The following is a 23,738-nucleotide window of genomic DNA, read 5'->3' as shown; positions in this document are numbered from 1 at the left end:
GGAGGCCCCGCCCCTCCCCGCCGCTGGCCCCGCCCCCGCGGCGCTGCTCTTCCGGCTCCGGCCCCGCCCCTTCCGGCTCGGTGTCTTTAAGGCCCCTGAGGCGCGGCAGCGGGAGCCTGGGCGGTGAGAGGGCCTGGGGGGCGGCTGTGGTGGGGCCTGGCTGGTGGGGCGCGGGTATGGGGCGCTCCCTGGGCTGGAGGTACTCTCTGAGAGGTGGCTGAGGTGCTAAGCTGAGGCCTGATGCCTGCGAGGCAGGGCCTTCCCCCTCAGCCCTGCTGGCAGGGAGGCCGCTGAGGCTGGGCCTGGCGTGGAGAGCTGGGGGTGGGCGGGCGGAAGGCTCACGGTGTGTTTGAACTTCCTATTTTATCGTTTTCTTCGCTGCGAGAGATGCCCAGCCCAGCTGTACGCCTCCTGTCTTGCTGGTAGCTGCCTTGTGCTTTATGGGTGTTGCTTATTTTGTACACGTTTGCCTCTCCCCGGCCTGGTCACTGTGTGGTTGGTTGGTGGTGGTTAGCCTTGTTTTACAGGAGGGTCCCTCGCACTGACTCCATTCCCCAGCCCTGTGTGTCACACAGCTGAATCAAGGATGGTAAAATCAACCTTAAGTATTGCTGCTTGAAGCAGTTAATCCTATGGATGTGTCTCTGTATCCCTAAACTTTTATTTTGATGTGTTGCAACATCAAAGAGAGTGTCATTTACTCTTACAAAATGGATAGATGGAGAATTCAAGAGGTGTCAGTTGTCCTTAACAGCACGTAGCTGGGTGGTAGAGAAGAACGTCACTAGTCTTCATCAGTTTTAATATTGGTTTAAGTCTTCTAATATTTAGCTATCTATTTTGTCCATGACTTGCAAGACTGGTGTAGAAAGCTCTCCCTAATTAAACAAAACAAATAAGGTAATGGAGTATAATTACCTACAGGAAAGAACTAACTCAAAAGTGATTACACTTACTGTGGGTCAGACAACTCTTTGATATGTCACTTATGCTTTGAGAAACTTACTGCCTTTGTTAGGTTTCATCAGCTCAGCTAATGAGATTTAGAGAAGCAAATGCCTTTCTGAACAAAAGTTATAGGCTACTTGCTGTTTGGGTTAAATGTGGTCATATGCAGACCTGAAAAACAGGTCTCCAGCAAAAAAAGGTGCTGGAGCAGGAGTTAAAAATGTTAATAACGTCCACAGCAACACATTTCCATATTGTGTATGTGACAATTTGTATGATTCAAAGGAATTTTGTGGACTTTGTGGGTTAAGGTCTCATCCTCGTGCAATTATGTCTGTTTTTACTGCCATCCTGAAGTAACTTTCCCTGGGAATGGGGACATGTTCCCATCCTTTCTTACACTGTAAAACAAGGCTGAGGTAGTGCAATATATTGAGTTTTAAACTGCTTGTATCTACCATGTTTTTCCAACAAAAGGACCCAATTGAGCTGTTAGTCTGAAATGGAAATCATAACTTTGGTATTGATCAGAAACTGGTTGAATTTTTTGTTAAAATAACATGTGTGCTTGCTTGTTGCCAGGCGCTGGATGACCACAACTAAACAATGTCTGTACCACGTGGAGCTGTCCATGCAAAGTGGATAGTAGGGAAAGTCATAGGAACCAAAATGCAGAAGACTGCCAAAGTGAGAGTGACAAGGCTTGTGCTAGATCCTTATTTACTAAAGGTAAAAGCTTGTTATCGTCTTGTCTTGCATGGTAACTTTTGTACTGTGAGGAAGCATGCTTTATTGATTTGACTCTTAGTTTTTGATAGCTCTTTATAGTGCAGACTCCTTAAGGAACTTGCATAAGGTTTGTGGGGTTGACTGCAAAGGATGAAAAGCAGTCTGTGGCAAGGAGACTTCCTTATAAATTATCTGTTAAATGTATTTCTTTGAAGTGCTTTATTAATACATTTCATTTGATCTCAGTTGAGAAAGTAAATTTTTTGTTTCACACTTACATTTAACTTTTCATATTGATATGGAATATGCTTTGTTTTAGAAACTTGACATTATTTACTTTTACAATAAATTTTGTAGCAATTTTTCTGCATGCATAATTGTAAGCATACTTAGTATTTGAATCTGTACTGTGATGTGCTATATGAGCTTCGTATTTATCACTTCTTGTTAATGATTTCAAATGGGGAGGTTAAAAATAATATTTTGGTGTTTTTTAGATAGGGAAATGTGCCTTTGGTGACCAGAAGCTTAAGGACATAGTCAGGATTAGATAATGGGTTGTAATCCCAGTCCACTGCTTCACCCAGTAGAAGAACCTGTTAATTTCTTTCTTAAGACTCTGAATTCTGCTGTTCCAATAACAATAAATATTGAATTTTTATATGAAAGAAAATGAATTGAACAAGAAAGCCCTCAAATGACAAACTTCAAAATACTGATTTCAGTCAAGGCTGATGAACTTTAGATGTATTAGATGAATAAGAATTCATATGAGTTCTTGAAGTGTGGACTGCACAGGAAGGTCATTCAGCTTGGAAGAGCCAAGTCAGCTGTCTTGCTGAGGCAGTGTTGATGTGAAGCATCCTAAGGAGAGGAAAGGCTTACATGGCAGAACTAGAGAGGAGAGAAGCCAGTGGAAAGTGGTGATGCTAGGAAAGGGAATCTAGGTTAAGCAAAGAGCTTGGTATTTTTACCTGTATCCACATGTTCACCATGAACAGCTTTTTGTACTTGGCTTTTTCTGCCTCATCTCCTTTTCTACAGGCTCAGTTGACGACAGCATCCTGAGCAGAGAGATTGTCGGGGGAGTGTGGTGCTGTGCTTTCTTTGGAACAACAGTAGAGTGCACAGTTGCATTTCTTTTCATGATTCAAAATGAATCTCATTTAAAAAAATATTTAAGACTTTACTTCTCTAGTGAAATTTAGTGTTGTTTTATATTAACTATGTATTTGCCAATTGCTTAATTTTGAAATCTAATTCCAAGGTTTCCTTTTTTCCTTCAACAGTTCTTTAACAAACGAAAAACCTATTTTGCCCACGATCCATTGCAGCAGTGTGTTGTTGGAGATATTGTTCTTCTGAAAGCTTTGCCTGAGAGAAGGAGCAAACATGTGAAACACGAACTGGCTGAAATTGTATTCAAGGTTGGAAATGTCATAGATCCAATAACAGGAAAGCCCTGTGCGGGAACCAGATTCCTTGAAAATCTGTCAGATTCAGAAAATCTGACAGAGGCAGATACTACATATCTAAGTGAAAAACTTCAGGAACTTAAAGTTTGTTCAACAGACAAATAGTGTGGAAAATATTTAAACAGAGGGCTTTTCAGCTTGTCTCTGTCAGGGATGTTTGGAGCCCTGCTGTTATATGTTAAATGTTTCAGTGAAATCTGCAGTCAAAATAAATAGTAAACATAGTTGTTTATAAGAACAGATGTTACAGATCAATAGGCACCTCAAATCTTTAAATGAAAATATGGAGAAAATGTGAGTTTAGTGTTAACACTTCCTTTTGTTGCATGTAGTTTTGGCCCAAGCTTTCACAGTTTCAAAAGCCACCTGCTCTCTTGGAGTGACTCTTGTATATTGAGAAAGACAAGAATATAACTGTATAATGTTTAAGTTTGGTAGGAGGGTCATTATGTTTTTTGATTGTTCTGTATTTCAGACAGACTGTTGTGGTTTGTAGGATTACTTAAGATAATGCTATTAAACCTTTTGAAAGGAAGTGTAGAATTTTAAAACCAGCTACCTGCATGTGTCCTTATTTCCTCTTACAGTTGCTCACACCACACTGCAGTATCTTCTAGCTTCCAGAATTCCTAACAAAAACACAGCCACTTGTCTTTGTAATGGCAGTGAGGTGAGAATAAAAACTTTGGGTAGCTTAGCATGCTTGCCTTTGTAAACTGTCCAACGGAAGTATTTAGTTCTGGGAGAGATGGATCTCTTTGAACTGCCAGCAGAAAATAGAAGCTGGTAAGAATACAAAGCCAAAAAAGTAGATGGTTAGATTTAGTGTCATCAGAAAAGCTAATTAAAACAACATGTTTTAAGAGATACAGGTACCAGTTTGCTGCATACTTTAATATGAAACTAGAAGGCCATAGCAGTTAATGATTAAAGATCACTTTATCCTGCTGCAGCTTTGGGGATTTTATGTCCTGTCTTCCAGGACACAAAGCAAAGGAAGAGTGAGCAGCTGGTAGAGCAGCCTTGTGTTGCTGACTTTACTCAGATCTAAAGGGGAATCTGCCTCAAAACCCAGCATTTGTGGGGACAGTATTCCATGTCCCTGTATGGGGGGCTAGGGCTGGGGAGAGTGGTGTGTTAAAGCTATGAGAAATCCTTTTTGTGGTGTCTACCTATGTCATAAGTCTTTAAGACCAGAAGCTAAACAAGGTGTATCAGAACAGAGTTTCTGTGACCTAAAGTATCTTACTTTAAGAAACTGAGCCAGCTTACACTAGTGAGCTATCACTTGTGTTCTCTTCCATTGTCAGAGTGGTGTAAATAATCTGCCCTTTAACTTCCTTCAGCTGCACAAAATCAGTTTCAGCTGCCTGCAAACTGCTGACAAAGTCCAGTTGAACTCAGCAAACTATTTGGGCTAGGAAGAATGAGAAACTTAAACTTCCTTTGGTGCTTCAAACAAAAAAAAACACAGCTCTTTGAATGCTAGTCCTCAGGTATGGTCCTGTGTCAGATCGATAAGCTGAGACATGAAGATCCCTTGATTCAAATGTCTCTGTATATCAATAATGCGAATGGGATCTCCAACTTTGAGGAGGTGTCTTAAACATGTGGTGGTGGGTTATTCTTGTTGGTATGTTTGTTGAAGTTGTTTGGGTTTATGCAAATGACTTAGTAACTCCAGCTGGCTGATTAAGGCTCTGACTGCTGCTGGAGCGAATGTAAAATGTGAAACGTTATCCCCAGCAGAGATTGAGAGAAATCAGACCCAGGCTGGAAGGTGGCCCTGGGCTGTAGGAAACACACCTAAGTTGTATCCAGTAAAGGAACTTCACCCTTGGTACTTGGGATGTGAGTGTTCTAATAACTGTGCATATAATGGTTATAAGAAATAGAAAAAGGTTCCTGTTTGGTTAATGAGTTGCATCTACATCAAATGGGGGAAGTAAATCATCTTTCCTGGTATCTCCTGTGGTTTTTCTTGAGTAGCTGTGAAAACGTCCTCCCTGCCAAGACTGAATGATCACAGGTGGTTGTGAGTTTTTCAGGGCACAGGTAGGCTCTGGGAGTGCTGCTTGAGAACTCGATGTGCTGTCAGATCAAAATGTGATTAAAGGTATGTCCTCTGAAGTGTAGCTTGTTCTTTAAAGAATGATGGCAGCTGCAGGTTAAACTGGTTTTTAAAGAGGCGCCACCAGCATTGTACTTTAAAGATGCTAAAGCCTGTTGTGTGTGCTAGCCTCTGAGCGCTGATACAACAATCATAAAACGGCAATAGAAACCCCATAGCGAAATGATTTAAACTTTTTACGTGCTATGTAGAAAGACCAGGTTTGCTCATTAACTTCTTTTCTGTGTGGATTGGCTAGTTGCTTTTAGAACTGTCCTTTAACCATTAGCCTAATTATGAGTTTATTCTTAATTTGAAGTTATTTAAGGATTTGATGGTAGCAGGCAGGGCCAATTGAGCCACATTAAACGCTCCTGCGGCTGGAACGGCGTGAAGAAAACATTTCAGCTCCGTGTGAGTGAAAAATGAACGAGGAACAAAGTTTTTTGCGCGTGATTCAGTAAACGCTTGGGCTGGCTCTTAAGCGGGTTTTTCAGGCGAGACCCCAAAACGGGGCTGTTTCACCCCGAAACCTGAGCGGGTGGAGGGCCGGGGCTCTCTGCGCATGCGCCGTTGTGGCTGCGCCCCCCCCCCCCGCCCCGTGCGCCCCTCGCGTCCGGCGGCGGCGCTGCAGCGCCCCCCGCCTTCCCCCGGCCCTGGAGGGAGGCGGCGGCCGGAGCAAGATGGCGGCGCGAGTGCTGCTGCGGCGGAGCCTGGCGGGAGCCAGCGCCCTGCCGCGCCTCCCGCCCGGCGGCGGCCTGGCCCTCAGGTGAGCCCTGAGGGGGGTTGAGGCGGGCGGGAGAGGGCCGCCGAGGGAAGCTGGAGACGGAGCCGACGCCCCCCCGCGCCTCCCCTCGCCCAGCCGCGTAGGCTCCCTCCCCCTCGCCCCCCCGACCCTCCCTTCCCCTTTCCTGACTGGAAATGGCGCCCCGCTCGCCAGGGCAGCTGACGGGCCGGGCCCGCGGCCCTCCCGTGGGGCGGGCAGTGCGACCCGCTCGGGGTGTCCTTCAAGGTCATGGGCCTCAAGGCCAGCCCCTTCCCCTCCCTCCCCCGAGTCCGCCCCGGGGTGGGGATGATGGCCGCACCGCTGGGCCGCCGCGCCGCAGCCCGGCCCCGCCGGGGACGGGGTGCCTGCCGCCCCCGTCCCCTTTCCCCTGCCGGCAACAGGGTGTACGGGCAGCCCACGGCCACGTCTGGCCGAGTGTCGGGCTGCACAGCCACCCTGCACACGTGTATTCCTGCTGTGGGGATATATGGATGCCCTGCTCCCAAGTGTCCCTCCAGGACCAGGGTGTGCAGCTGCTCCGCATCCCGACTCCGACAGGCAGCAGGGGTGTTGGGGTGCATGGCTGTACACGCACAACAACACGCCTTGGTGTCAGGACACGCAACCGCTCCACACACACCATGCCGGGTTGCGCCTCTTACCCAGCACCCATGTGTCCCCCGCTGTCGGGGTGCGTGGCCGCGCACACCAGCGTCTGCCTGCCTTCACGATGCACACATGGACCCCAGCAGGCGTGTGCACCCCTTGGGTGTCAGGGCATGGGTATTCCTGCTTCCCTTAGGAGCTGGGATGTGTGTGTGCAGCCCCCCGGTGTCAGGGCACACGCACAGACACATCCATCAAGTTTTGGGGTGCAGACATTCACACACCCACATGCCTCATGTGTGAAGGGTCCGACACACGCACACACCTCCGGGGTGGCGAGGGTGCGCGCACAAACACGGCTCTCTGGGCACAGATGTGCACGCGTGTGTCTGGGCCGTAGGAAGCAGACGCGCGTGCTCCCTGGGTTTTGGAGACACAGAAGTGGCCAAACTGGGATGGGTCTACACGCATTTTTTCTACCCTTTCTTTGCAGCAGGGAAAGCTGCTGTTTCAAGCCTCAGAATGGGCAGCAGCCCCCGCGCAAGACTTAAAGGCATCACTGCAAGCAGCGGTTTAAAAAAGGAATGGGGAGAGTTGTGGAGAGTATACGTTGTGAGATTTTATGTGCATGTTTTGGGGATTTTATTTTTTTTAGTTTCAAATAAACTTCGTTTAGACCACAGATCAAAACCTGTCAGTTATGGGCAAGTTGTTATTTTTTCTCTTCCAGGCAGACATGGGTTACTACAAAATCTAAATATTTGACTTGATATCTCCCACCCAGTTTATATTTTGTGCTAAAGCAGAAGCTAAGTGGAATAGAAGTTTTTTCACCATCACGTTTAATCTGAGCGAGCTATTCGGTGTTATCCTTTTGTGTTCACAGCCCAATCTTTGTATCAAGAAAGCTCAGCCCACAGGCAACATTTGTAGGATACCAACTTGCTAGCAAAGTCATGCAGTGCCTTAAAAGCTTGCATGAAATCTCTCTTTAAGAAGTATCGTTCCCAGAAAATAAAAAAATTGTGAAGCGTGATGGTAATTCCGTATACATTCACTCTGTGTGTAAATTCACATTTTCATTCGTGGTGTTTGGGGTTTGGAACGATTTCGATCCAATATCTCTTTTACTCGGAACAGGTGTTACAATATTGAGAATTATAATATTAAGAAGTTAGTTAAAAGTAGATCTTTTGCATGGTGGATTGGTTTTGAACCAATTTGTGGTTGATGCTCACAAGTGGCAGTCCAAAGACATGAATTTTGTCCCTACTCTTCCAAAGCTAATTTTGGGTACATAATGCCCACACGAGCGAACTAGTAATCAGTTCAGGGCTTCCTGATTTGTGGGCGTCTAGAATGACACCAGTAGCGTAGGACTTCTGTAAGGATGTGGATTAAAAAGAAGGCCCTGGCATTTCAGGCTGGGTGTACTGAATATCCGCTTTAATAAACTTCAGCTGTTACCGTTCTTCATTATAAGTGGATGTTTAGGTGGATAGTCGTGATTTGTTAGTCGTTGTTCATGAGGAACTTTACCCTTGCTGGGTAAAAGATTTTACATAAATGTGAACTATCACTCGTTTCGTTGTATTGAAAATTAAATATACCTCCAGTTTTAGGTGCAGTTTAACATTCAAGTCACGAGACCCTCCTAATAGCAAAGGAATTTGCTTTTCAGTATTAGCCCCATAACTCCAGCTTATTCTTGCTGCTGATAAAGCTGGTTCACAAAAAAAGGATCATGATTATTTGTCTCTTGCCTCTTCAAAGTTTGCTGCAAACAATAATCCTCATAGAAGAGCCGCCTAAATATTAGTTTGCTAACTCTGTTTAATAAAGGCGAGGAACTGGTGATGGTTTACAGATCTGAGTTGCAAAAATGAGCACTGCAGGACTAGAATTGACTTCTGTCTCCTAAAGCCCTGCTTGCTGCCTAGTGAGCATTAGTGCTTACTTTAAGGGAGCTTTTTAAAACAACTTGGATTTATTAGGTGGGATTTACCCCCTGTCATCTGGGACAGCTTGTGTTCCTGGGGCACCTGTGACAACGCTGATGTAGGTGTGTCACCTGTGCCTCGCCTCCTCCAGCTGAGATCAGAGATAGGTCGGCTCCAGGCAGCTGCCTTCACTCCATTCTGGCAAGAGCCTTATCATGGAATGCCCTTTTAAATACTTCTACTCAGGACTAGCTGCTCGGCTTTCAGCGCAGTAGCGTGTTTGTGTGTTTGCCTAGGGCCAAAGAAGGCACCGTTTGCAATAAATACACCAATAAGGTATTTACCAATTGCTTCTTAATATTGAAGGTCATCTCAGCTGCAGTTGTTCTTCTGGTTGTTACTGTTTCTCTGCTATGAAATACTTTTCCTTTCCTCCATCCTGCTTCCACGGGGTGAACCAGTTCGTTGTGTTATTTTCAGACATTGGGACTCAAAGGTTAATTGTTGAAAAACACAGCTAGAGTGAACTACTTTGGTGTGATACAGACAGGCGTGTTCATGAAGATATTTTTCCCAAAGGAAGCTGAGATTTTCTTTCCCTATTTTTTTTTTCCTTGGATGATTGTCACAAACTATTGGTATCTGGAAGACAGCTTTATAGCTGAAGATTGATAGCTGTCTTCTGGATCTCCTAGTCAGTAGTTAAGGGTGAGAAGTTGACTTCTGAGGCAGGAAAAGGTTTCAGTTTCCAGCTGCAGTGACATATTTTTAGTCTATCAGAGAAATACTGTAGTTTTTTAGCAGAAACCCCATAACAAACAGAGGCAAATTGAAGGAAGTGCTTCTTACGAGAAAGAAGAAGAAACATTTGAGCTTGGGGTCCCTTGCTATACATTGTAGAGAATCAGTTAAATGCATCAACTTTCTTGTTCTGCACAATTTTTGGTGATAGAGAGTGTCTTCTGTCAGCTGGAAAAGAGAACAGTAATTCCTTAACACATCATTTTTAAAAAGCACAGTTATCATATCAGTTGTAATGCTTTGTGCATTCTGTGGTGTAAAGGGAAGCGGTATTATTTTGGAAGTGTGCTTGCAGAAACCGCGTAATGATTAGATAAAAAAAGACAGCGAAATCCTTCTGTTTCAAAGAAAGGGAAATGGTGAATGTTGTACAAAAAATGTGGATCTGCACCCCTATGTAGTATGGTTGCCAGAATTTGGAATTTAAATATTTGTTTCCTGCCACTCATAATTTTTCCCAAATTAGACTTCCATTATATTTTTTCTCTTGAACGATGCACTATTGAACTTTTCCTTTTTCAGAGCTATAGTTAAGCAACATATGGCAGTTACTTTCCTATTTACCCTGTACAAATTTTTCCTTATGCACGCTGTCTTTTTGCTCTTTTTCACTCTTGTCTGTGTACGTCAGGGCAGACCCAGCCTTCTTGAGCAAAGACGCTTGATTAAAAAGAAGATAAATAGGCAGCAAAAGCAGCCATCCACCTATTCCCTGCCGTGTGCACAAAGAATAAAAGTGGATAGCGTACGGTTAACTCTTCAGCTCTGAGAGCGTAAATCTCAGTGGGGAAAGAACTGCCTTTACCTTGCTAGGAAGTGGCTCAATGAAAAGTTTTGGTAACAGACGTATATATAACTGTGTGTTATGATACTGTTTGCATTAAACGTGATTGTGCCTATCCTCCCCGCGTTGGGGGCGTTTTCAAGACATGCTCAATGACAGGATAATGTACTTGTTGATGTGTAGGGGGCTGGCGTCTTCAGCTAGCAGACCTCGCGAAGACAGTTGGTTAAAATCGCTATTTGTTCGCAAAGTCGATCCAAGGAAAGATGCTCACTCCAACCTTCTAGCCAAAAGAGAGACCAGCAGTCTGTATAAACTACAGAGTGAGTGATATTTTTATATTTAACATCACTATTTCTTTATTCTGTTCCTGCATTTCTCACGTAATATTGTTGTTTCAGTTCACAATGTAAAACCAGAATGTCTAGACGCCTACAACAAGCTTTGGTAAGTGTGCGTATTATGTTTTCACATTTTAGACGTGTTGATTTGATCACAAGCTGTTCTGAAAATTGGCAAATATGATTATTCAGAGGGGAGGTGGAAAAATTCGGCTTTTACTTGCAGCGTATGGTGTTAAATAGTTTATATTATTCTTGGAGGGAGATGGCAAAAGATACTTTACTCGCTTCACCCCCTGCCTTCCCTCTTGGAGGTGTCATTTTCCTAAGCTGCAGTTTAGGATGATGCCTTTTGTGAAAATACTGTTGACATTTGTTGGAACAGCTCCCCCCCTTCCCTTAGTTGTCTTACGCTTGCTGGTGCATGCGGGTAGATGCTGGTATGCTAGCGTGTCCCACTCCGGCTGCCGTGTAGGAATGTGGTCAGGGTGGTTATTGTCTGCGTACAGGAAGGAAAGGGAGAGATCACCGGTAAGTAAAACTACATGCCAGTATTAAATTGAAGTATAAATTTGAGGAGACTTTAAAAACCCGGGGGTTGACTTTCTTTTAGCTCATCTATATCCTTCTACAAAAGTAACGTTCCTGAGATCTACTCTTAAAGAGCTATGCAAATCCTTGGATAGGATCTTCGCATTGGGGTGATATCCCCCAAAGGGAGAAGTACTGTTTCGGGTTTTCCAAAAAGTTACAACTTCATAAAATGTATGAATTGGTAACATTTTGAACTTACTACTTTAAGGACGAAATTGCAGAAATGTTAGTCCTGTTCTGCCTACATAATCACTGCTCTGGAGCCAGAACAGCTGCCTTCTCAGGAACTGGATGTTTAAATTTGGAAATGCAGCGAGCCTCACACATTTGGAAACAGCAGTGCTTTCTCTTGACAGCAATCACCTTGTCAGTTAAATAAAACACTTTTAGCATAACGATACCCTGTTGCAACCAATTTTTTCAGTATGGTGTGTTGGTGAGAACACCCGCTGGGCTGGAGGGTGGGGAAGGAGCTCAGAACTCCCAGTTTATGTCCTTGACTCTGTTACTGGTTGGCTGTACAGCCACGAGGAGGTCGTCTAACATCTCTGTGCCTTCATGTGTTCAGCTTTAAAATGGGGCTGGATAATCCAGAACTGTTTTCCTTGCTATACAAACATAGAAATCCACTAGAATAACATTCAATCATAAGGTATTTTTAGCTTTTTTGTTTAAAAAAAAAAATAAATACACAGAGAAGCACAATTAGCAATCAGCCAGCTTTCTGTTTAAAAGCTTAGTATAAACATGTCCAATTATACAGAACAGGGAACCGCTTCTCCATGATACCTCATGAGCTACCTAAATGTTGAGTGATAGCAGAGGCTTTTATCTTCAAGAAAAGAGACAACAGCAAAGAAAGAAACTGCTCACAGCAATCAGATGAAGTATGTGTAGCTAGATTTATTCTTTCCAAACCAAAGCAAATTTAAGTATTCTGGGAAAGGAGAAAACTTAAGAATGGAGTAATAAAAAAACCTAAGTCTCCCTGAGCTTCCCTCCTTCCTCTCCCTAAATTGAGGATGAACAGGTTAATCCCTTATTCTGTATCAAATCAGGATAAGGATTAGTCATCACGTATTAATAAAGAAATAATGTAATGAAGGCAATTGTGAGAGTACTTCACGAATCACTGTGGTTAAGGACCCCTTCTGAAGAATTAGGAACAGTTATTTTTAAAAAGGAAAAAGATGGTGGTCATAAGATTTTCTGTGGGTGTTTCTTTTGTTTTGTTTTTTTTATAATTTGCAACAAGATATATTTCAGGGTTATTGTAATAATTTAGCATTCCTGTTTAAAGCTACCATTCTAGGATCTCATTATACTTTGCAAAAATGAACTGATAGTGAAACATCCTTGAAAACACCCTTGGAGAGTCAGTCTGTCGTATTATTTACGCTATGTAGTGAGAAGTCTTGAGGTGCGCATTGGTAATGAGATTTGCTCAGGGTTGTCTAGAAAGTCAGTGGCAGAATCAAGAGGAAAACTCCTATCTCATGACTCAGCCCAAGACCAGCCTACTTCCTATTATTTGATACTGTGCAGAGACTCATTGCCCAGGGGCCAAACTGGGTAAGAGGGGTAGTTATTCAGGGAAAAATACTAAAAGGCAAAGTTCAACCAGAATACTTGACTTACTCATCAAAGGACGGTGCAGTGAAACCTGTCTTAACCAAGTCCGCAACTGGTAAAACTTAACATCCTAATGCTAATGTAGGCCGCTTTTAAAGTTTGAAAAAATGTTAGAAATACTGGAAATAGTCAAACAGAAGTTTTGTGTTGGGGGTGTTTTTAAGGCGGTTTCACTGTACGCTTTAATGGGTAAGTTGCCTCAAACTAAGACCGCTTTCTGAAATGGTAGAAAGCAATTTGGCTTCATGCTATGAAGTCCAGTCATCGTTTGATCTATCAAAATACTTGGTTTTATTCATTCATCTCAACAGAATTAGTAGCACTGTAACTGGTACAGAAGACTGTCCTTTCCTATTTTTGTGTGTTTTACCTCCCTTGGTAAAGAAAAACTTTTCCTAAAGCGAATCACCCATGTAGTTAGGCTGCGTTTTCTGTAAGTGAAACATCCTGATATTTATTTTCCTAATGTGTTGGGTAGCCTCGTAGGTGATAGACCTAATTTATTGCATTGAAAGAATTCTGCCGTGCTGTTTGTTTGTCATACGGTCTAAGAAATGGTAACGCTTACCTTAATTTTTCATAGTGTTGTAGCTGTCTTTCCCCTGTGTAGCAGATTTTTGTATTTCAGCTTTCCCTTCTGAAAAGTAGAGCTTGTGAATTTTCATACCATAATGATAAACGCGTGGTGATTTGTTATACATATCAACTGTAGCCTCCCTGAAGGAAATGCAACACAGTGTCTGTATTCCTTGTTTTCAAGTCAAGAGGTGCTGCCAAAGATTCATGAAGAAAAACACTACCCATGTGCACTGGTGGGGACTTGGAACACGTGGTACGGAGAGCAAGATCAGGCTGGTAGGAGATAGAAGTACAACAGAACGTAAAACCGTACAAGTGAAACGTGTGCTTGGCAGGTTTCTTCTCTTTAAATCATCTCTGTTGACAGTAAACCTTTAGCAATGTATACAGCGAGGGTGTGTGTGCATCTGTTATCAATAGTCATATTAACATTTACAGTGCTTGCTTTTTGTCTTGTTGAGTTTGACAGTAAAGCATTAATTCCTAAAATTCGTCCTATTGTTAATACACTTTCACGTTTTCCAGGTGGTAGATTAACAGTTTGGGGAAATGCATGTCAAATGTGATCCTGTACTATTTTGCGGGCACAGATCATGTTCCTGAATATCTGGGGCAAAGGCTTACAAAGACAGAGTTTATCTTGCATTGGCCGGAATAAAAGCTTTACTCAGACTTTCATACTGTAATTGCTGTATGATAATGAAATGCAAATCATTCACGCCATCTGAAAAAATGATTGCATTGTAAACTCAACAATAAGCTAGGCCTTTACTGGAGGAAAGTAAAACCGTCTCTGTGCATGCTAATATAAGGATACTGCCCAACTGTGCCGATTGAAAATATACTGGAACTAGAAATTACGGAAGAGTTGCTACAGAGGTAACTACAAAAAGTCTAGTGTAGAGAGAAAACCTGAACAATTTCCTGGGCTCTGGGAAATTGGAGAAATGGGAAGCCACAAATAGAGAGTGGTGTACTGGTATTTGTTACGTAGTTTGTTATGTAGCTCCATTGTTAGAGCTCTGCTGGTATCAATGTCACGGCTTCGTTATTGAAATATATACTCCTGTACACATCAGTTTTTCCTGCATTCACAGCACATTGCAATATTGACACTGAACAAATGCAAAGAAATAACAGTAGATAAACAGTGTCTGAGAAATAGTTCTAAAAGTTGAAGGGAAATGGGGGAATGAAGACAATTGAAATGAGAATACCGTAGCCAAGTCCCATTCGTTGCTTTTGTAACGTATTAACACAGACGCCGTCTGTAATTGCATCCGTAGCCTGCCTTGAAAATGTTGCTGCAACAGTTCTAGCAGTGTAATAAAGCAGATTACGGGGCTTTGACTTGCTCAGTCCTTGTGCCCAGGCTGTGCTGGTATTAGGTGGATATATCAAATTTGCCCTGGGGCTCAGACAGCAGAAGCAGGCGAACTGGATGAATCGGCTATCCTAGAGAAGTGCCCTACCTTGGTCTCCAGTTCGCTCTCCTGGAAAAGGCATAGGACTGGTATAGAGGAGAGAAAATGGCTTTTGTCATTCTTTGAGGTGAAATATTGTTGCCTTGCTACATTAAGTGCTTGTAAATAAATCTTGTTATGATTTATTAAAGGACTTTATTATGATTTATGAAAGAGACTGCCTTGAAAAAACTCAAATGTAGATACCTGTTCTGAAATTGTTTTTACGGTTAAAATCCTAGCAAATGTAACAATTCTAGCATGTTCAGATATCTTCCGCTTTTTTTAATGTAATGTTTACCTCAAAAATAGCATTTGCATCATTTTCATGCCCTACAGAAAGCGTGTTGCTCGTTGTGCTTAATTTACTGAACTAAAAAGTCTACCCCTCTGTTGCTCTTAAATTGGTATAAAACACATTTTTGGAATTAAGTCGTCCTCTCAAATTGAATCTCAATTTCAACTACAGCCATATAAAGTCATCACATCTTACTAGCATGGCAACAAACAGTCCTTTCAGAGATTTCTCTGTTATCTTCAGAGTAGAGTGCAAAGTTCTCCGAGAACCCTTTTCAAAAAGCAGATCACTCCATTATTCGTAGAATGTTCAAACGTTCAACGCTTTCTTTATGAAAATCTATTTTTAATCCTGTTACCTGATTTCTATTTTTGTATAATTCTGTAGTATGAAGAGCATTTTATACTGTGATATTCCGTAAGATTTAGCACTGGTCTGTGACATCCCTGAAAAAGCTTCCTTTTTTCTGTTTCAGTTCATTTGTGGAGATATGAGGGAGGTTATCCAGCTCTCAATGAGGTCATGAGTAAACTCCGTCAAAATAAGGTAAAATGAATGGATTTTGTTAGAATTGGGTGTTTTACTAAGAAGAGAACAAAGAATAGTCTGAGCAAAAACCTGCACGTTTGGATACCTGCTTCTACTTTGGTATCTCATCACTTCCGTTACAAACTTAGAAACCTCTTTGGAAAAGGGTTTACTCAGAAATACTGACTTTTAGTACCCGAATCCTTTATTTTACTGAATTTTAATACCCGAATACACTTAGCGCCTTGTAAACGTGCCATTTGAAAATTTCAAATGTGCCAGGGTGATTTCAGATGCCTTTACAATTTAAAGGCTTTCAATGTCCCAGAGCCCCAGGCCAGCATTAAAACAATATATCTAAGCCACCGTATTGTATGCTGCTTTTGGTTGTTGAAACGTAATACACAATTTGATCACGTTGTTTTTTTAGGAATTCACAGAGTTTCGCAAAGAAAGAGGTAACATGCTTCTCTCGCGCAAGAACCAGTTATTGTTGGAGTTTAGTTTCTGGAATGAACCTGTTCCCAGGGAGGGGCCTAATATTTATGAACTGAGATCCTATCAACTTAGAGTAAGCTGAATTTTTTCTTTTCCTTTTTTAAGCTCTACGCTGTCTTAAAATGTCGAAAGCATGTTTATACAATGTAGATGGAAAACAGACCTCATCTTAAAAATCTGGTTCTTATCGAAGCTGATGCCTGAGTCATCGTTGCTCTCAAAGTGGGGGGTCCGAAATGAAGGCAGGCTCCGACAAGATACTAATATCTGCAGGGCTGAAAACCCTGGAAACTTCAGGCAAATGATTTAAGAAGCAATACAGTTAGTAAACAGAGTAATTATGGGTGATTATAATATGTTTATCACTTGAAGGAAGTGATTTTGTTAATACATCGTGTTTTCCCTATGTAAACGTTGTGAAAACTGTCCAAATATTCTAACTTTCTTTAAACTACAGTTTTAACAGTCTGTTTTGTTTTTGTAGCCCGGAACAATGATTGAGTGGGGAAATTACTGGTAAGTGTTGCTTTAGCGCTTGCATTCTTCTCTTTGAGAGGTGCATGTTTAAAAACCATGAAGTGGAGGTGGCAGAATGGTACCAAAGCATTTCAGTCACCCAGTTCGTGGCCTGCTTCTGTACGTACGCAACTTGTGAGATCGTTCTTTGACCCTTCATTTATCCTTTGAGGAAAGAAAGAGGAATTCTGTGGGCAAACAACATTGTGGGCTTTGCGGTTTGGCTTTCCTTCACGTAACCCTCTTAGTTTGATGTAAAATAGCAGAAAATGTATATTTTCAGCAGAAAGTGCTGCTCAGTGAAGGGTGGTGGTGAACTCCTTGAGACTATGTTGATCTTTCACAACTTTCACGCCACCACTTAAAGCTGACGGACTTTTAGTTTAAACAGCCTAAGTCTTGGCTCTTTTAATCTTTAAAAGTCAAGTTGCTTCTTGAAAACCTATTTAGCGGCACGCTTGTATTTTAATATATAGATTAAAAGCATTTGAGACAGTCTTCTCTTGAGTACATCCTTCTGATTTCATCTTACTTAAAACCACTGAAGTCCACGCAGCAATTAACGGTTGATAGTTAAATAATTTGGAGTATTTTCAGTTATTGTGACAGAGGTGAGGGCTTGGATTGCTAGATATCATCAATATAATTTATTTAGTTGCAGTAATTTGAATAAAGTAAATTGAATTTAGAATTTTTATAAAATAGGCATATCTATAGTGGTAGACAGTCTGCTTTAGAAGATGCACCTGATTTATAGTTGAGAGATATTGATGTTATTTACACAAAAAAATCATGGAGTGTTGCATAGGACAACGGCATCGCAAAAGTCCCCGTGGATAAAAAAAGCTGTGTTGCACTACCACAAAACCTATGGTAAGTGAGTGTGGCAAAGATGATACCGCTGAAACTCAAGGATTTCATTTTCGAAGAGCCTGCTATAAAAATGTCCTACCACTTTAACACTGTTCCAGCAATTACTGTTAGAGTGGATCTAATGTTGAAGATAAAGAATGATGAATGCACGGCCTAGTGAAGCTGTAAGCCTCCAATTTTAGCTCATTTTAACAAGATATATAGGTATATTTTAATTAATTAGTGCTTAAAATTAGTGTATTGTGGATATTTTTGTTCCATTTTTAATTACTGAAATGTACTGCAAGTGCTGTTTAACATTTGGGCGTCCTTTGAACTCTGCCCTCCTTTCAGTTATCCCTTATTTCCTACCCAGATCTGCGGGTTTTAATGGCTGCTTTGCTCTTCTGTAGGGCTCGTGCAATTCGTTTCCGACAGGATAATAACGAAGCAGTTGGAGGATTTTTCTCACAAATTGGACAGCTTTACATGGTTCATCACCTCTGGGGTAAACTTGTTTGTATTCTCTGCTTTTTTCTCCCTGAATCAGCCTGTAACAGACTGTTGACTTTGCCCAGGAGACAAGGTTTTTACAAAAGGCAAAGGAATGTCTTAAGAGGCTTTTTTTTTTGTTTTACAGCAACAGTGTTGATTTTCTTAATTTTTGTGTAGGTACCTTTATTTCTCAAACAAGCGAGCAGAAGCGAACATTTCGTGTTCCGTTCTGTTTCCATCAACAGTTCCTCTTGGCCCTTCTTATTAGGGACTGCTTGTTTGCTTTCAATAACATAAGCAAGACAAGCCACGTCCTGCCATCTCTCTTCTCCATCCCCCTTCACGCTGAAGCCAGGTTTTTACAGTTTAGTTTCAAGCATCACCTATAGCACACCTACAAAAAGACAAGTCAAGCATTTATTTACCTTACTACGTCGCGGTGTTTTGGCTTTCTCTGTGTGTTAGTCTCCACAAACGCGTAGCTGCTTTTCACATATTAGGATTGTTTCAGCTGGAAGAAACTCGTTGTCTAATAGTTATTTTAGAATTATTTTCTGTATATAGATTTCTGTATATTTCAGATTTCTATATATGATCTTCATATCTCAACAACTCAGAATATTATATTGCAGCATTAGAAATCTGACACCACTCGCGTAGAACTGTACTCTGTTGCATTATCTGTCTTACCTGTGTCTAAGACATTCTCTCCCTTCCCCGGTTCCTTCTGTTTGCGTTGGTTTGGGAGCGTTTCCTTTTTACGGAGAACTTTTTTCCATCCCAGTGTTTGCAGCCTCCTAATTACACGCTAGAATACTTTTAAGGGAGCTATTCCCATGTAGGAGGAAAAGGAGTTGCTTCTAAGCTTTGCGGGTGTTCTTTTCCCTCACCAGCTTACAAAGATCTCCAAACCAGAGAAGATATAAGGAACGCTGCGTGGAATAAACCTGGCTGGGATGAACTAGTCTATTACACAGGTAACCTATTAACTTCACTGGAATGCTGGAGGTAGACTTTTGTCCGTGCCGTCATTTTTGTTCTTCGGTGCGTTGCACAATGATAAGAAGTTTTGCATCTCTGGGGGGTGTGTGTGTCTGTGTGCCAGTTTTTCTACAGTAAGGGAAAGGAGGGACATTTCGCTGAGCTCTAAAGTGAATTTTGCAATTGATCGTACCCATTTGAAAAAGTTGCCTAATTGCTAAAAAATTGCCACATCAATAGTAAGTTTTTATACAAGCACCTCTCCTATATAACAACAGACTTGTGTAAATTCTTAAGTTTGTGTGCAAAAAAAATTGGGAACCCAGTAGTGAAACTTCTCTTTATAGATATGATTTATATCATAAGTATCATATATATATCATATATATATCATATATATATATGATTCATATTTCATGAAATATGGGAGCCTTGATAAATGCATTCCTTTGAAAAGGGAATTGAGACTTTGGAAGTAGAAGCCAGGAGATCTTTGAGATCACAGATGGCTTTCCTAACAAAACTCCCAAAAGTCTGCTAAGCACGTCAGATTTGGGTTCCGTAGGGTACGTCTCGAAGGACGTATACCAGAAAAATGTAAGATAGCTTTCATTATGGTGAAACGGAATAGGAATATTTGTCTTCAGAGGAGCAGACAGATTACATTAAAAAAATCACTTGCTCTCAAAACTACTGTGCTTCCGTTAGAGGAATGTTGGTGGTTACTGATGACTTGGCATGCACTGTCTAGGAGAGTAACTTAAAGACAAGAATATCTGTTCAAACGGGGTGTGCAGAACGGCTGATGATCTCTCTTGGTGAAATTAAACCCTGTCTTAATTTTTTTCAGTGCCCCTTATTCAGGAAATGGAGTCCAGAATCATGATACCATTGAAGATTTCTCCTCTTCAGTAAAGTCACTGATTTACTTGTGCCTACATAGATAAAGTGACAAGTATTTGTCTTAAATTAATTTATGGTATACATTGTATATCATAGTCTGAAATATAAAAGTACTGTATTGAGCTTATAAAAGAGACCTCTTTTCTTCAGAATCTAATGACCCTTTGCTCTTAGGATTGTACCAGGAAAAAAAAAGAAATACAGGACTGTAATTAAAAGATTGGTTAATTGAAAACAAGTGCAAAGACATATCTGAGTTCCTCTGTGAGACAGCTCCTCAGGTTAAGTATGGCATACAGTATTTACGTCTTCTGCTACATAGACAATGCCCAGCGTTCAGCAACACAGTGGAGCGTTACGGTCGCTGTGGCCTTTATGTAACGTTATAATGACTGCAGATTTTAAAAACAAACGTGGGAGTTCTGAAATCCGAAGCTCTGAAGCCCTCGGGCTGCTCTGAAATAACACCTAGCTGTTCTAGCAGGCCTGAAATCATGAAGCAGCTCTAAATTTACAAATAGGCGGTCGTTAATTGAGGGTAATACTGTTTGTCAGGTGATAGCTTACGGACAGAGAATGGGGCATTCTCTTCTGCAAGGACTCCGAAGCCTGTTGAAACTAGTGGCGCGTTTGTGTAGGTATCTACACCTGAAATCAATTTTGCGGAGTACAACCTACAGTTTCCAAAGCGATTCTGACAAGACGTGACTGCCTGAGCATCCTGCAGAGGATCAAGTTCAGTTCAATAGCATTTCTCTCCACAAATAACTTGGAAGTCTAGGAAAAGGGGTTTAATTTCATAAGCAATCATGACTTCAGACATATGCTTGGTCGGGTGTTTCACTAAGTGTACAGTAGGTACTTACGAATCGGTGTGTGAAACTGGCGCATGTTGAGTCAATAGGATTGGCATAAAGCGGTGTCCCATTATGTCCAGTTCTATTTTGGTTTCACTTTTAGACTAGACTATATCAACACTTTTGGTGTCTGCAATGATGTGAACATCCTGTACGTGAAAATAATATTCTCTCTTCGAAGTGGCTACAAGATTCAGTGTAACATACAGAATGTACAAATCAGTTACTGAATGTCCAGTTCGTACATTTCAATGAGTTTTCAGGAAGAACATATCAGTCAATAAAATCCTTTTAATTTTCACATTTTACTGGCACCTCATATGTATTGCCCCACCTGTGTTTTCTCTGATCTTGCAGTGTTTATTATGGAAAATCTGAATAATTGCATAGAATATTTCAGCTTGCTTAGCCAATATCACTCCTCTCTGTCAGGGGCAGCATTTCCCAATATTCTGCTTTCCTCCTCCAAAATGAATTTACAATATCTCCATTACATCCCGTTTTGCTAATTGTTCTAGAGGTCCTGAGTGCTATGGTATAAATAGGAAATATTTTTTTCTCTTGATTTTTCTCCACAAATTGTGCGTAGTGTTTCAGGTCTGATTTCTTCTTTTCTTCCCGTGTGAAATACACCGCCCTCTCGCCTTCATTTGAATTTCATCTGGAACAAAGTCAATATTTGATCTGATTCTTGTCTGTTTTCATATTTTGCCTCCTGTTGCCAACCGATTATGGGATTTTACTGAGTAAAATTCTGTACTATATTATCTTAAAGTTCTCAGCTTGCCTTACTCAGTGGGCCAAGCACGTTGTTTCAGCTGTTCTTTCTTGTAAATCAGTGACGAGCCGTTCTGTCACTTCAGGCTGTCATTTTTCCAGACTTTTGGGACTACTCTTAAGCTGCAAAAGGAAAAAAAGGATGACAGGCGCAGCTTGCAGTCCTTGTTATTTCCCCCGGCGTCCTCCCGTATTTCTTGTTCCCAGAGAATTGTGCTGGTAACTTTTACCCCTCACAACCAGCGATCTCAGTCAGAGACAGAAGGTGAGAAACATTTTGGGGGTTACAGGATTTTGTGGGTTCTGAAGCAAGATGTGTTTCTTGCCTTCGGACACGCACACCAGGAATTAAGCTCAGTCAGGAATAAAGTTTTGCATGAATAAGAAACGGAAGGAATAACCGGACGTCCTGCGGGGTGACACCGTACGGTACAAGTCTCTTCCGTCTTTATGGGCTGCCCAAGATGTGAATTCCCACCGGTGTGTTTGTAATGTGCTATGAACGTGCCTCCTGTCGTTCTGAGCTTCAGACTCGTGCTCTGGCTGGCATTGGAGAGAGATTAGTTCTTGTTATTTTAGTTACAGATAACTATGTAAACTCCCGTAACACGGCAGGTAAATAAGTAATGCCAATCTTTCCCCACTTCCCTTTGCCCGAGCCCGGCCTGAAGTTGGTTTTCCCCTGTCGTGAACACTGTTGTGATTTTTCCCTCTTAATTTCACGGCCAAGCCTGCCTTCTTCCTTTGCCTAGCCATTCCGCAGCATTTCTTGGAGCGGAATTCGTAGAGTTCGGAACTGAAGTCGCTTTCCAGTGGTTGGAAAGTGGGGAACAATGCCTGGAAGGGTCTTTGGTAGTTATCAGTTCTCGTTCCACTGTAATGAAGACCCAGTTAAAACTGAAGTTTAGTTGTCCTGTAGTCTTCCTAGAAAAGACTGCAAACTGCTCTTCTAAGGAGTCTCCTCGTGCAGATTGAATATATAACTTAAAGCAATTCCGCCTCCCTGAATAATGGCATTGAAATAAAAGGCTTTATTTATATGAAGCGGTGTCTCCCCATGCTTTTAGTCGGGAGACCCGCCTGAAGACCGGCTGTTACTTGCCTGATGTGTGCTGCTCTCCAGGCTTTGCTCTACTGTGGTGGGATACGTTCAGGTAAATCGGTAGCTTGGTCGTAACGGCGAAACTTCCGTCACTCTGCTTTATTCTCTGCTATTTTTTTCCAGTATTGTACAGACAGGGGAGCTTAGCCCCTCACTACACTCAGCAGTCCTTTTGGTACCTCCTGGACTAGAGGTCAGGCTTGATGTTTGCCCAGTGGAAGGGGGTGCTATTTCTTTTTTTTTCCAAACCGGTCGGACCTAAAGGGCTCTTGTGAAACAGTTGGCGCAAGGCCGCGTCTCCATAGCGCTCAGGCTGGCGGAGGAGCCTGCTGTGAATGTTAACATCTCTGCGGCACAGAGCCTCCCGCGCGGTCCGACGGTGACGTTACTGAAATTACAGATATTTGAAGCCGAGCACGTCACAGCGTTGGCAGGATGGGGGCCTGTAGCTAGAGCTGACTGGCTGAATGTTAGAGTATTATTTTTTTGTAGCGCCCTTTTAATAAGACAGAAAGCTGCAGCAAATGGAAACGCTTCTGCTTCATAACTGGAATTGCAGAGGGACGCGCTGAATGAGAGCAGAAAGAGTTTATACTTGTTCTACTCGTGCAGTCTTGCCTAAACAAAAGCATGATTGTACATGGGCTGCCCGTGGAGCTGGCTGAGCTTTTTCTCAGGACGAGTTGAAAAGAGATCATGTTTCCTACTCCCAGAAGAGCTCTGGTGAGCGGCCGGCCAGCTATTGTCTGTCTGGGCTTTTGTGAAGGTTTTTAAGCTCTGTGTACAGATAGTCAGGATAGCTGTTTGCGTGTCTGCCTTGCTCTGAAAAGCCATCAGAAGTTTGTTTCTGGATTTGTTTTCTTTCAACCATTCTACTTCACTAGTATTCAACTGCTGGTGTAGCTTCAGGCAATTATTGCTTTGGGTTTTTTGCCAAAAACGTTAGATGGCATTACTGAGAGCTGCCATTCATCGCTCTTCGTGGCTTTAGTAACGCCGCTTTCCCCTGTATCCTTTCTGATGATGACGCAAAGCGGGCAGAACCAGTATTTGTTTTAATTGTTGGTGATGCTTGAACAGTTGGACAGGAGCTCTCTTACTGCACCTTGATTTAATCTTATTAAATCAAGGAAATCTAGTGCAAGTTGTGAAAACCTGCCATT

The 23,738-nt window shown here is 42.0% G+C and overlaps 2 protein-coding genes and 1 long non-coding RNA gene across 5 annotated transcripts; 2 read left to right on the top strand and 1 right to left on the bottom strand.

Annotated features, from left to right (window-relative positions):
* Window positions 1–48: 48 nt before the first annotated feature.
* MRPS17 (mitochondrial ribosomal protein S17) lies at window positions 49–3,706 on the top strand. Of its 3 annotated transcripts, none has more exons than XM_063342591.1 (3): window positions 49–123; window positions 1,531–1,677; window positions 2,967–3,706. In XM_063342591.1, exons 2-3 carry the CDS (start codon window positions 1,555–1,557, stop codon window positions 3,255–3,257), a joined length of 414 nt encoding a protein of 137 aa, XP_063198661.1. In that variant the 5' UTR covers window positions 49–123; window positions 1,531–1,554; the 3' UTR covers window positions 3,258–3,706. The 3 variants fall into 3 exon arrangements, with proteins under 3 accessions (XP_063198661.1, XP_063198660.1, XP_063198662.1); XM_063342590.1 differs by lacking the exon at window positions 49–123 and adding an exon at window positions 176–199; XM_063342592.1 differs by lacking the exon at window positions 49–123 and adding an exon at window positions 400–422.
* A 2,169-nt stretch (window positions 3,707–5,875) lies between these two features.
* On the top strand, window positions 5,876–20,997 carry NIPSNAP2 (nipsnap homolog 2). Its single transcript, XM_063342589.1, has 10 exons — window positions 5,876–6,031; window positions 10,343–10,482; window positions 10,561–10,606; window positions 13,487–13,581; window positions 15,542–15,612; window positions 16,025–16,165; window positions 16,577–16,608; window positions 17,874–17,968; window positions 18,849–18,932; window positions 19,787–20,997. Exons 1-10 carry the CDS (start codon window positions 5,946–5,948, stop codon window positions 19,849–19,851), a joined length of 855 nt encoding a protein of 284 aa, XP_063198659.1. The 5' UTR covers window positions 5,876–5,945; the 3' UTR covers window positions 19,852–20,997.
* On the bottom strand, window positions 10,813–18,842 carry LOC134519047 (uncharacterized). The gene is made up of 4 exons (XR_010072122.1): window positions 18,646–18,842; window positions 18,137–18,349; window positions 13,295–13,578; window positions 10,813–10,999 (listed from the first exon to the last, which is right to left on the bottom strand). It is a non-coding gene; the product is annotated as an uncharacterized LOC134519047 (long non-coding RNA).
* Window positions 20,998–23,738: the final 2,741 nt, after the last annotated feature.

The sequence above is a fragment of the Chroicocephalus ridibundus genome, chromosome 7, assembly GCF_963924245.1.
Source record: "Chroicocephalus ridibundus chromosome 7, bChrRid1.1, whole genome shotgun sequence".
In the NCBI taxonomy this organism is placed as follows: Eukaryota; Metazoa; Chordata; class Aves; order Charadriiformes; family Laridae; genus Chroicocephalus; species Chroicocephalus ridibundus.
The sequence above is the reverse complement of the archived record's forward strand: the minus strand, read 5'-3'. Positions and strand labels throughout refer to the sequence as shown.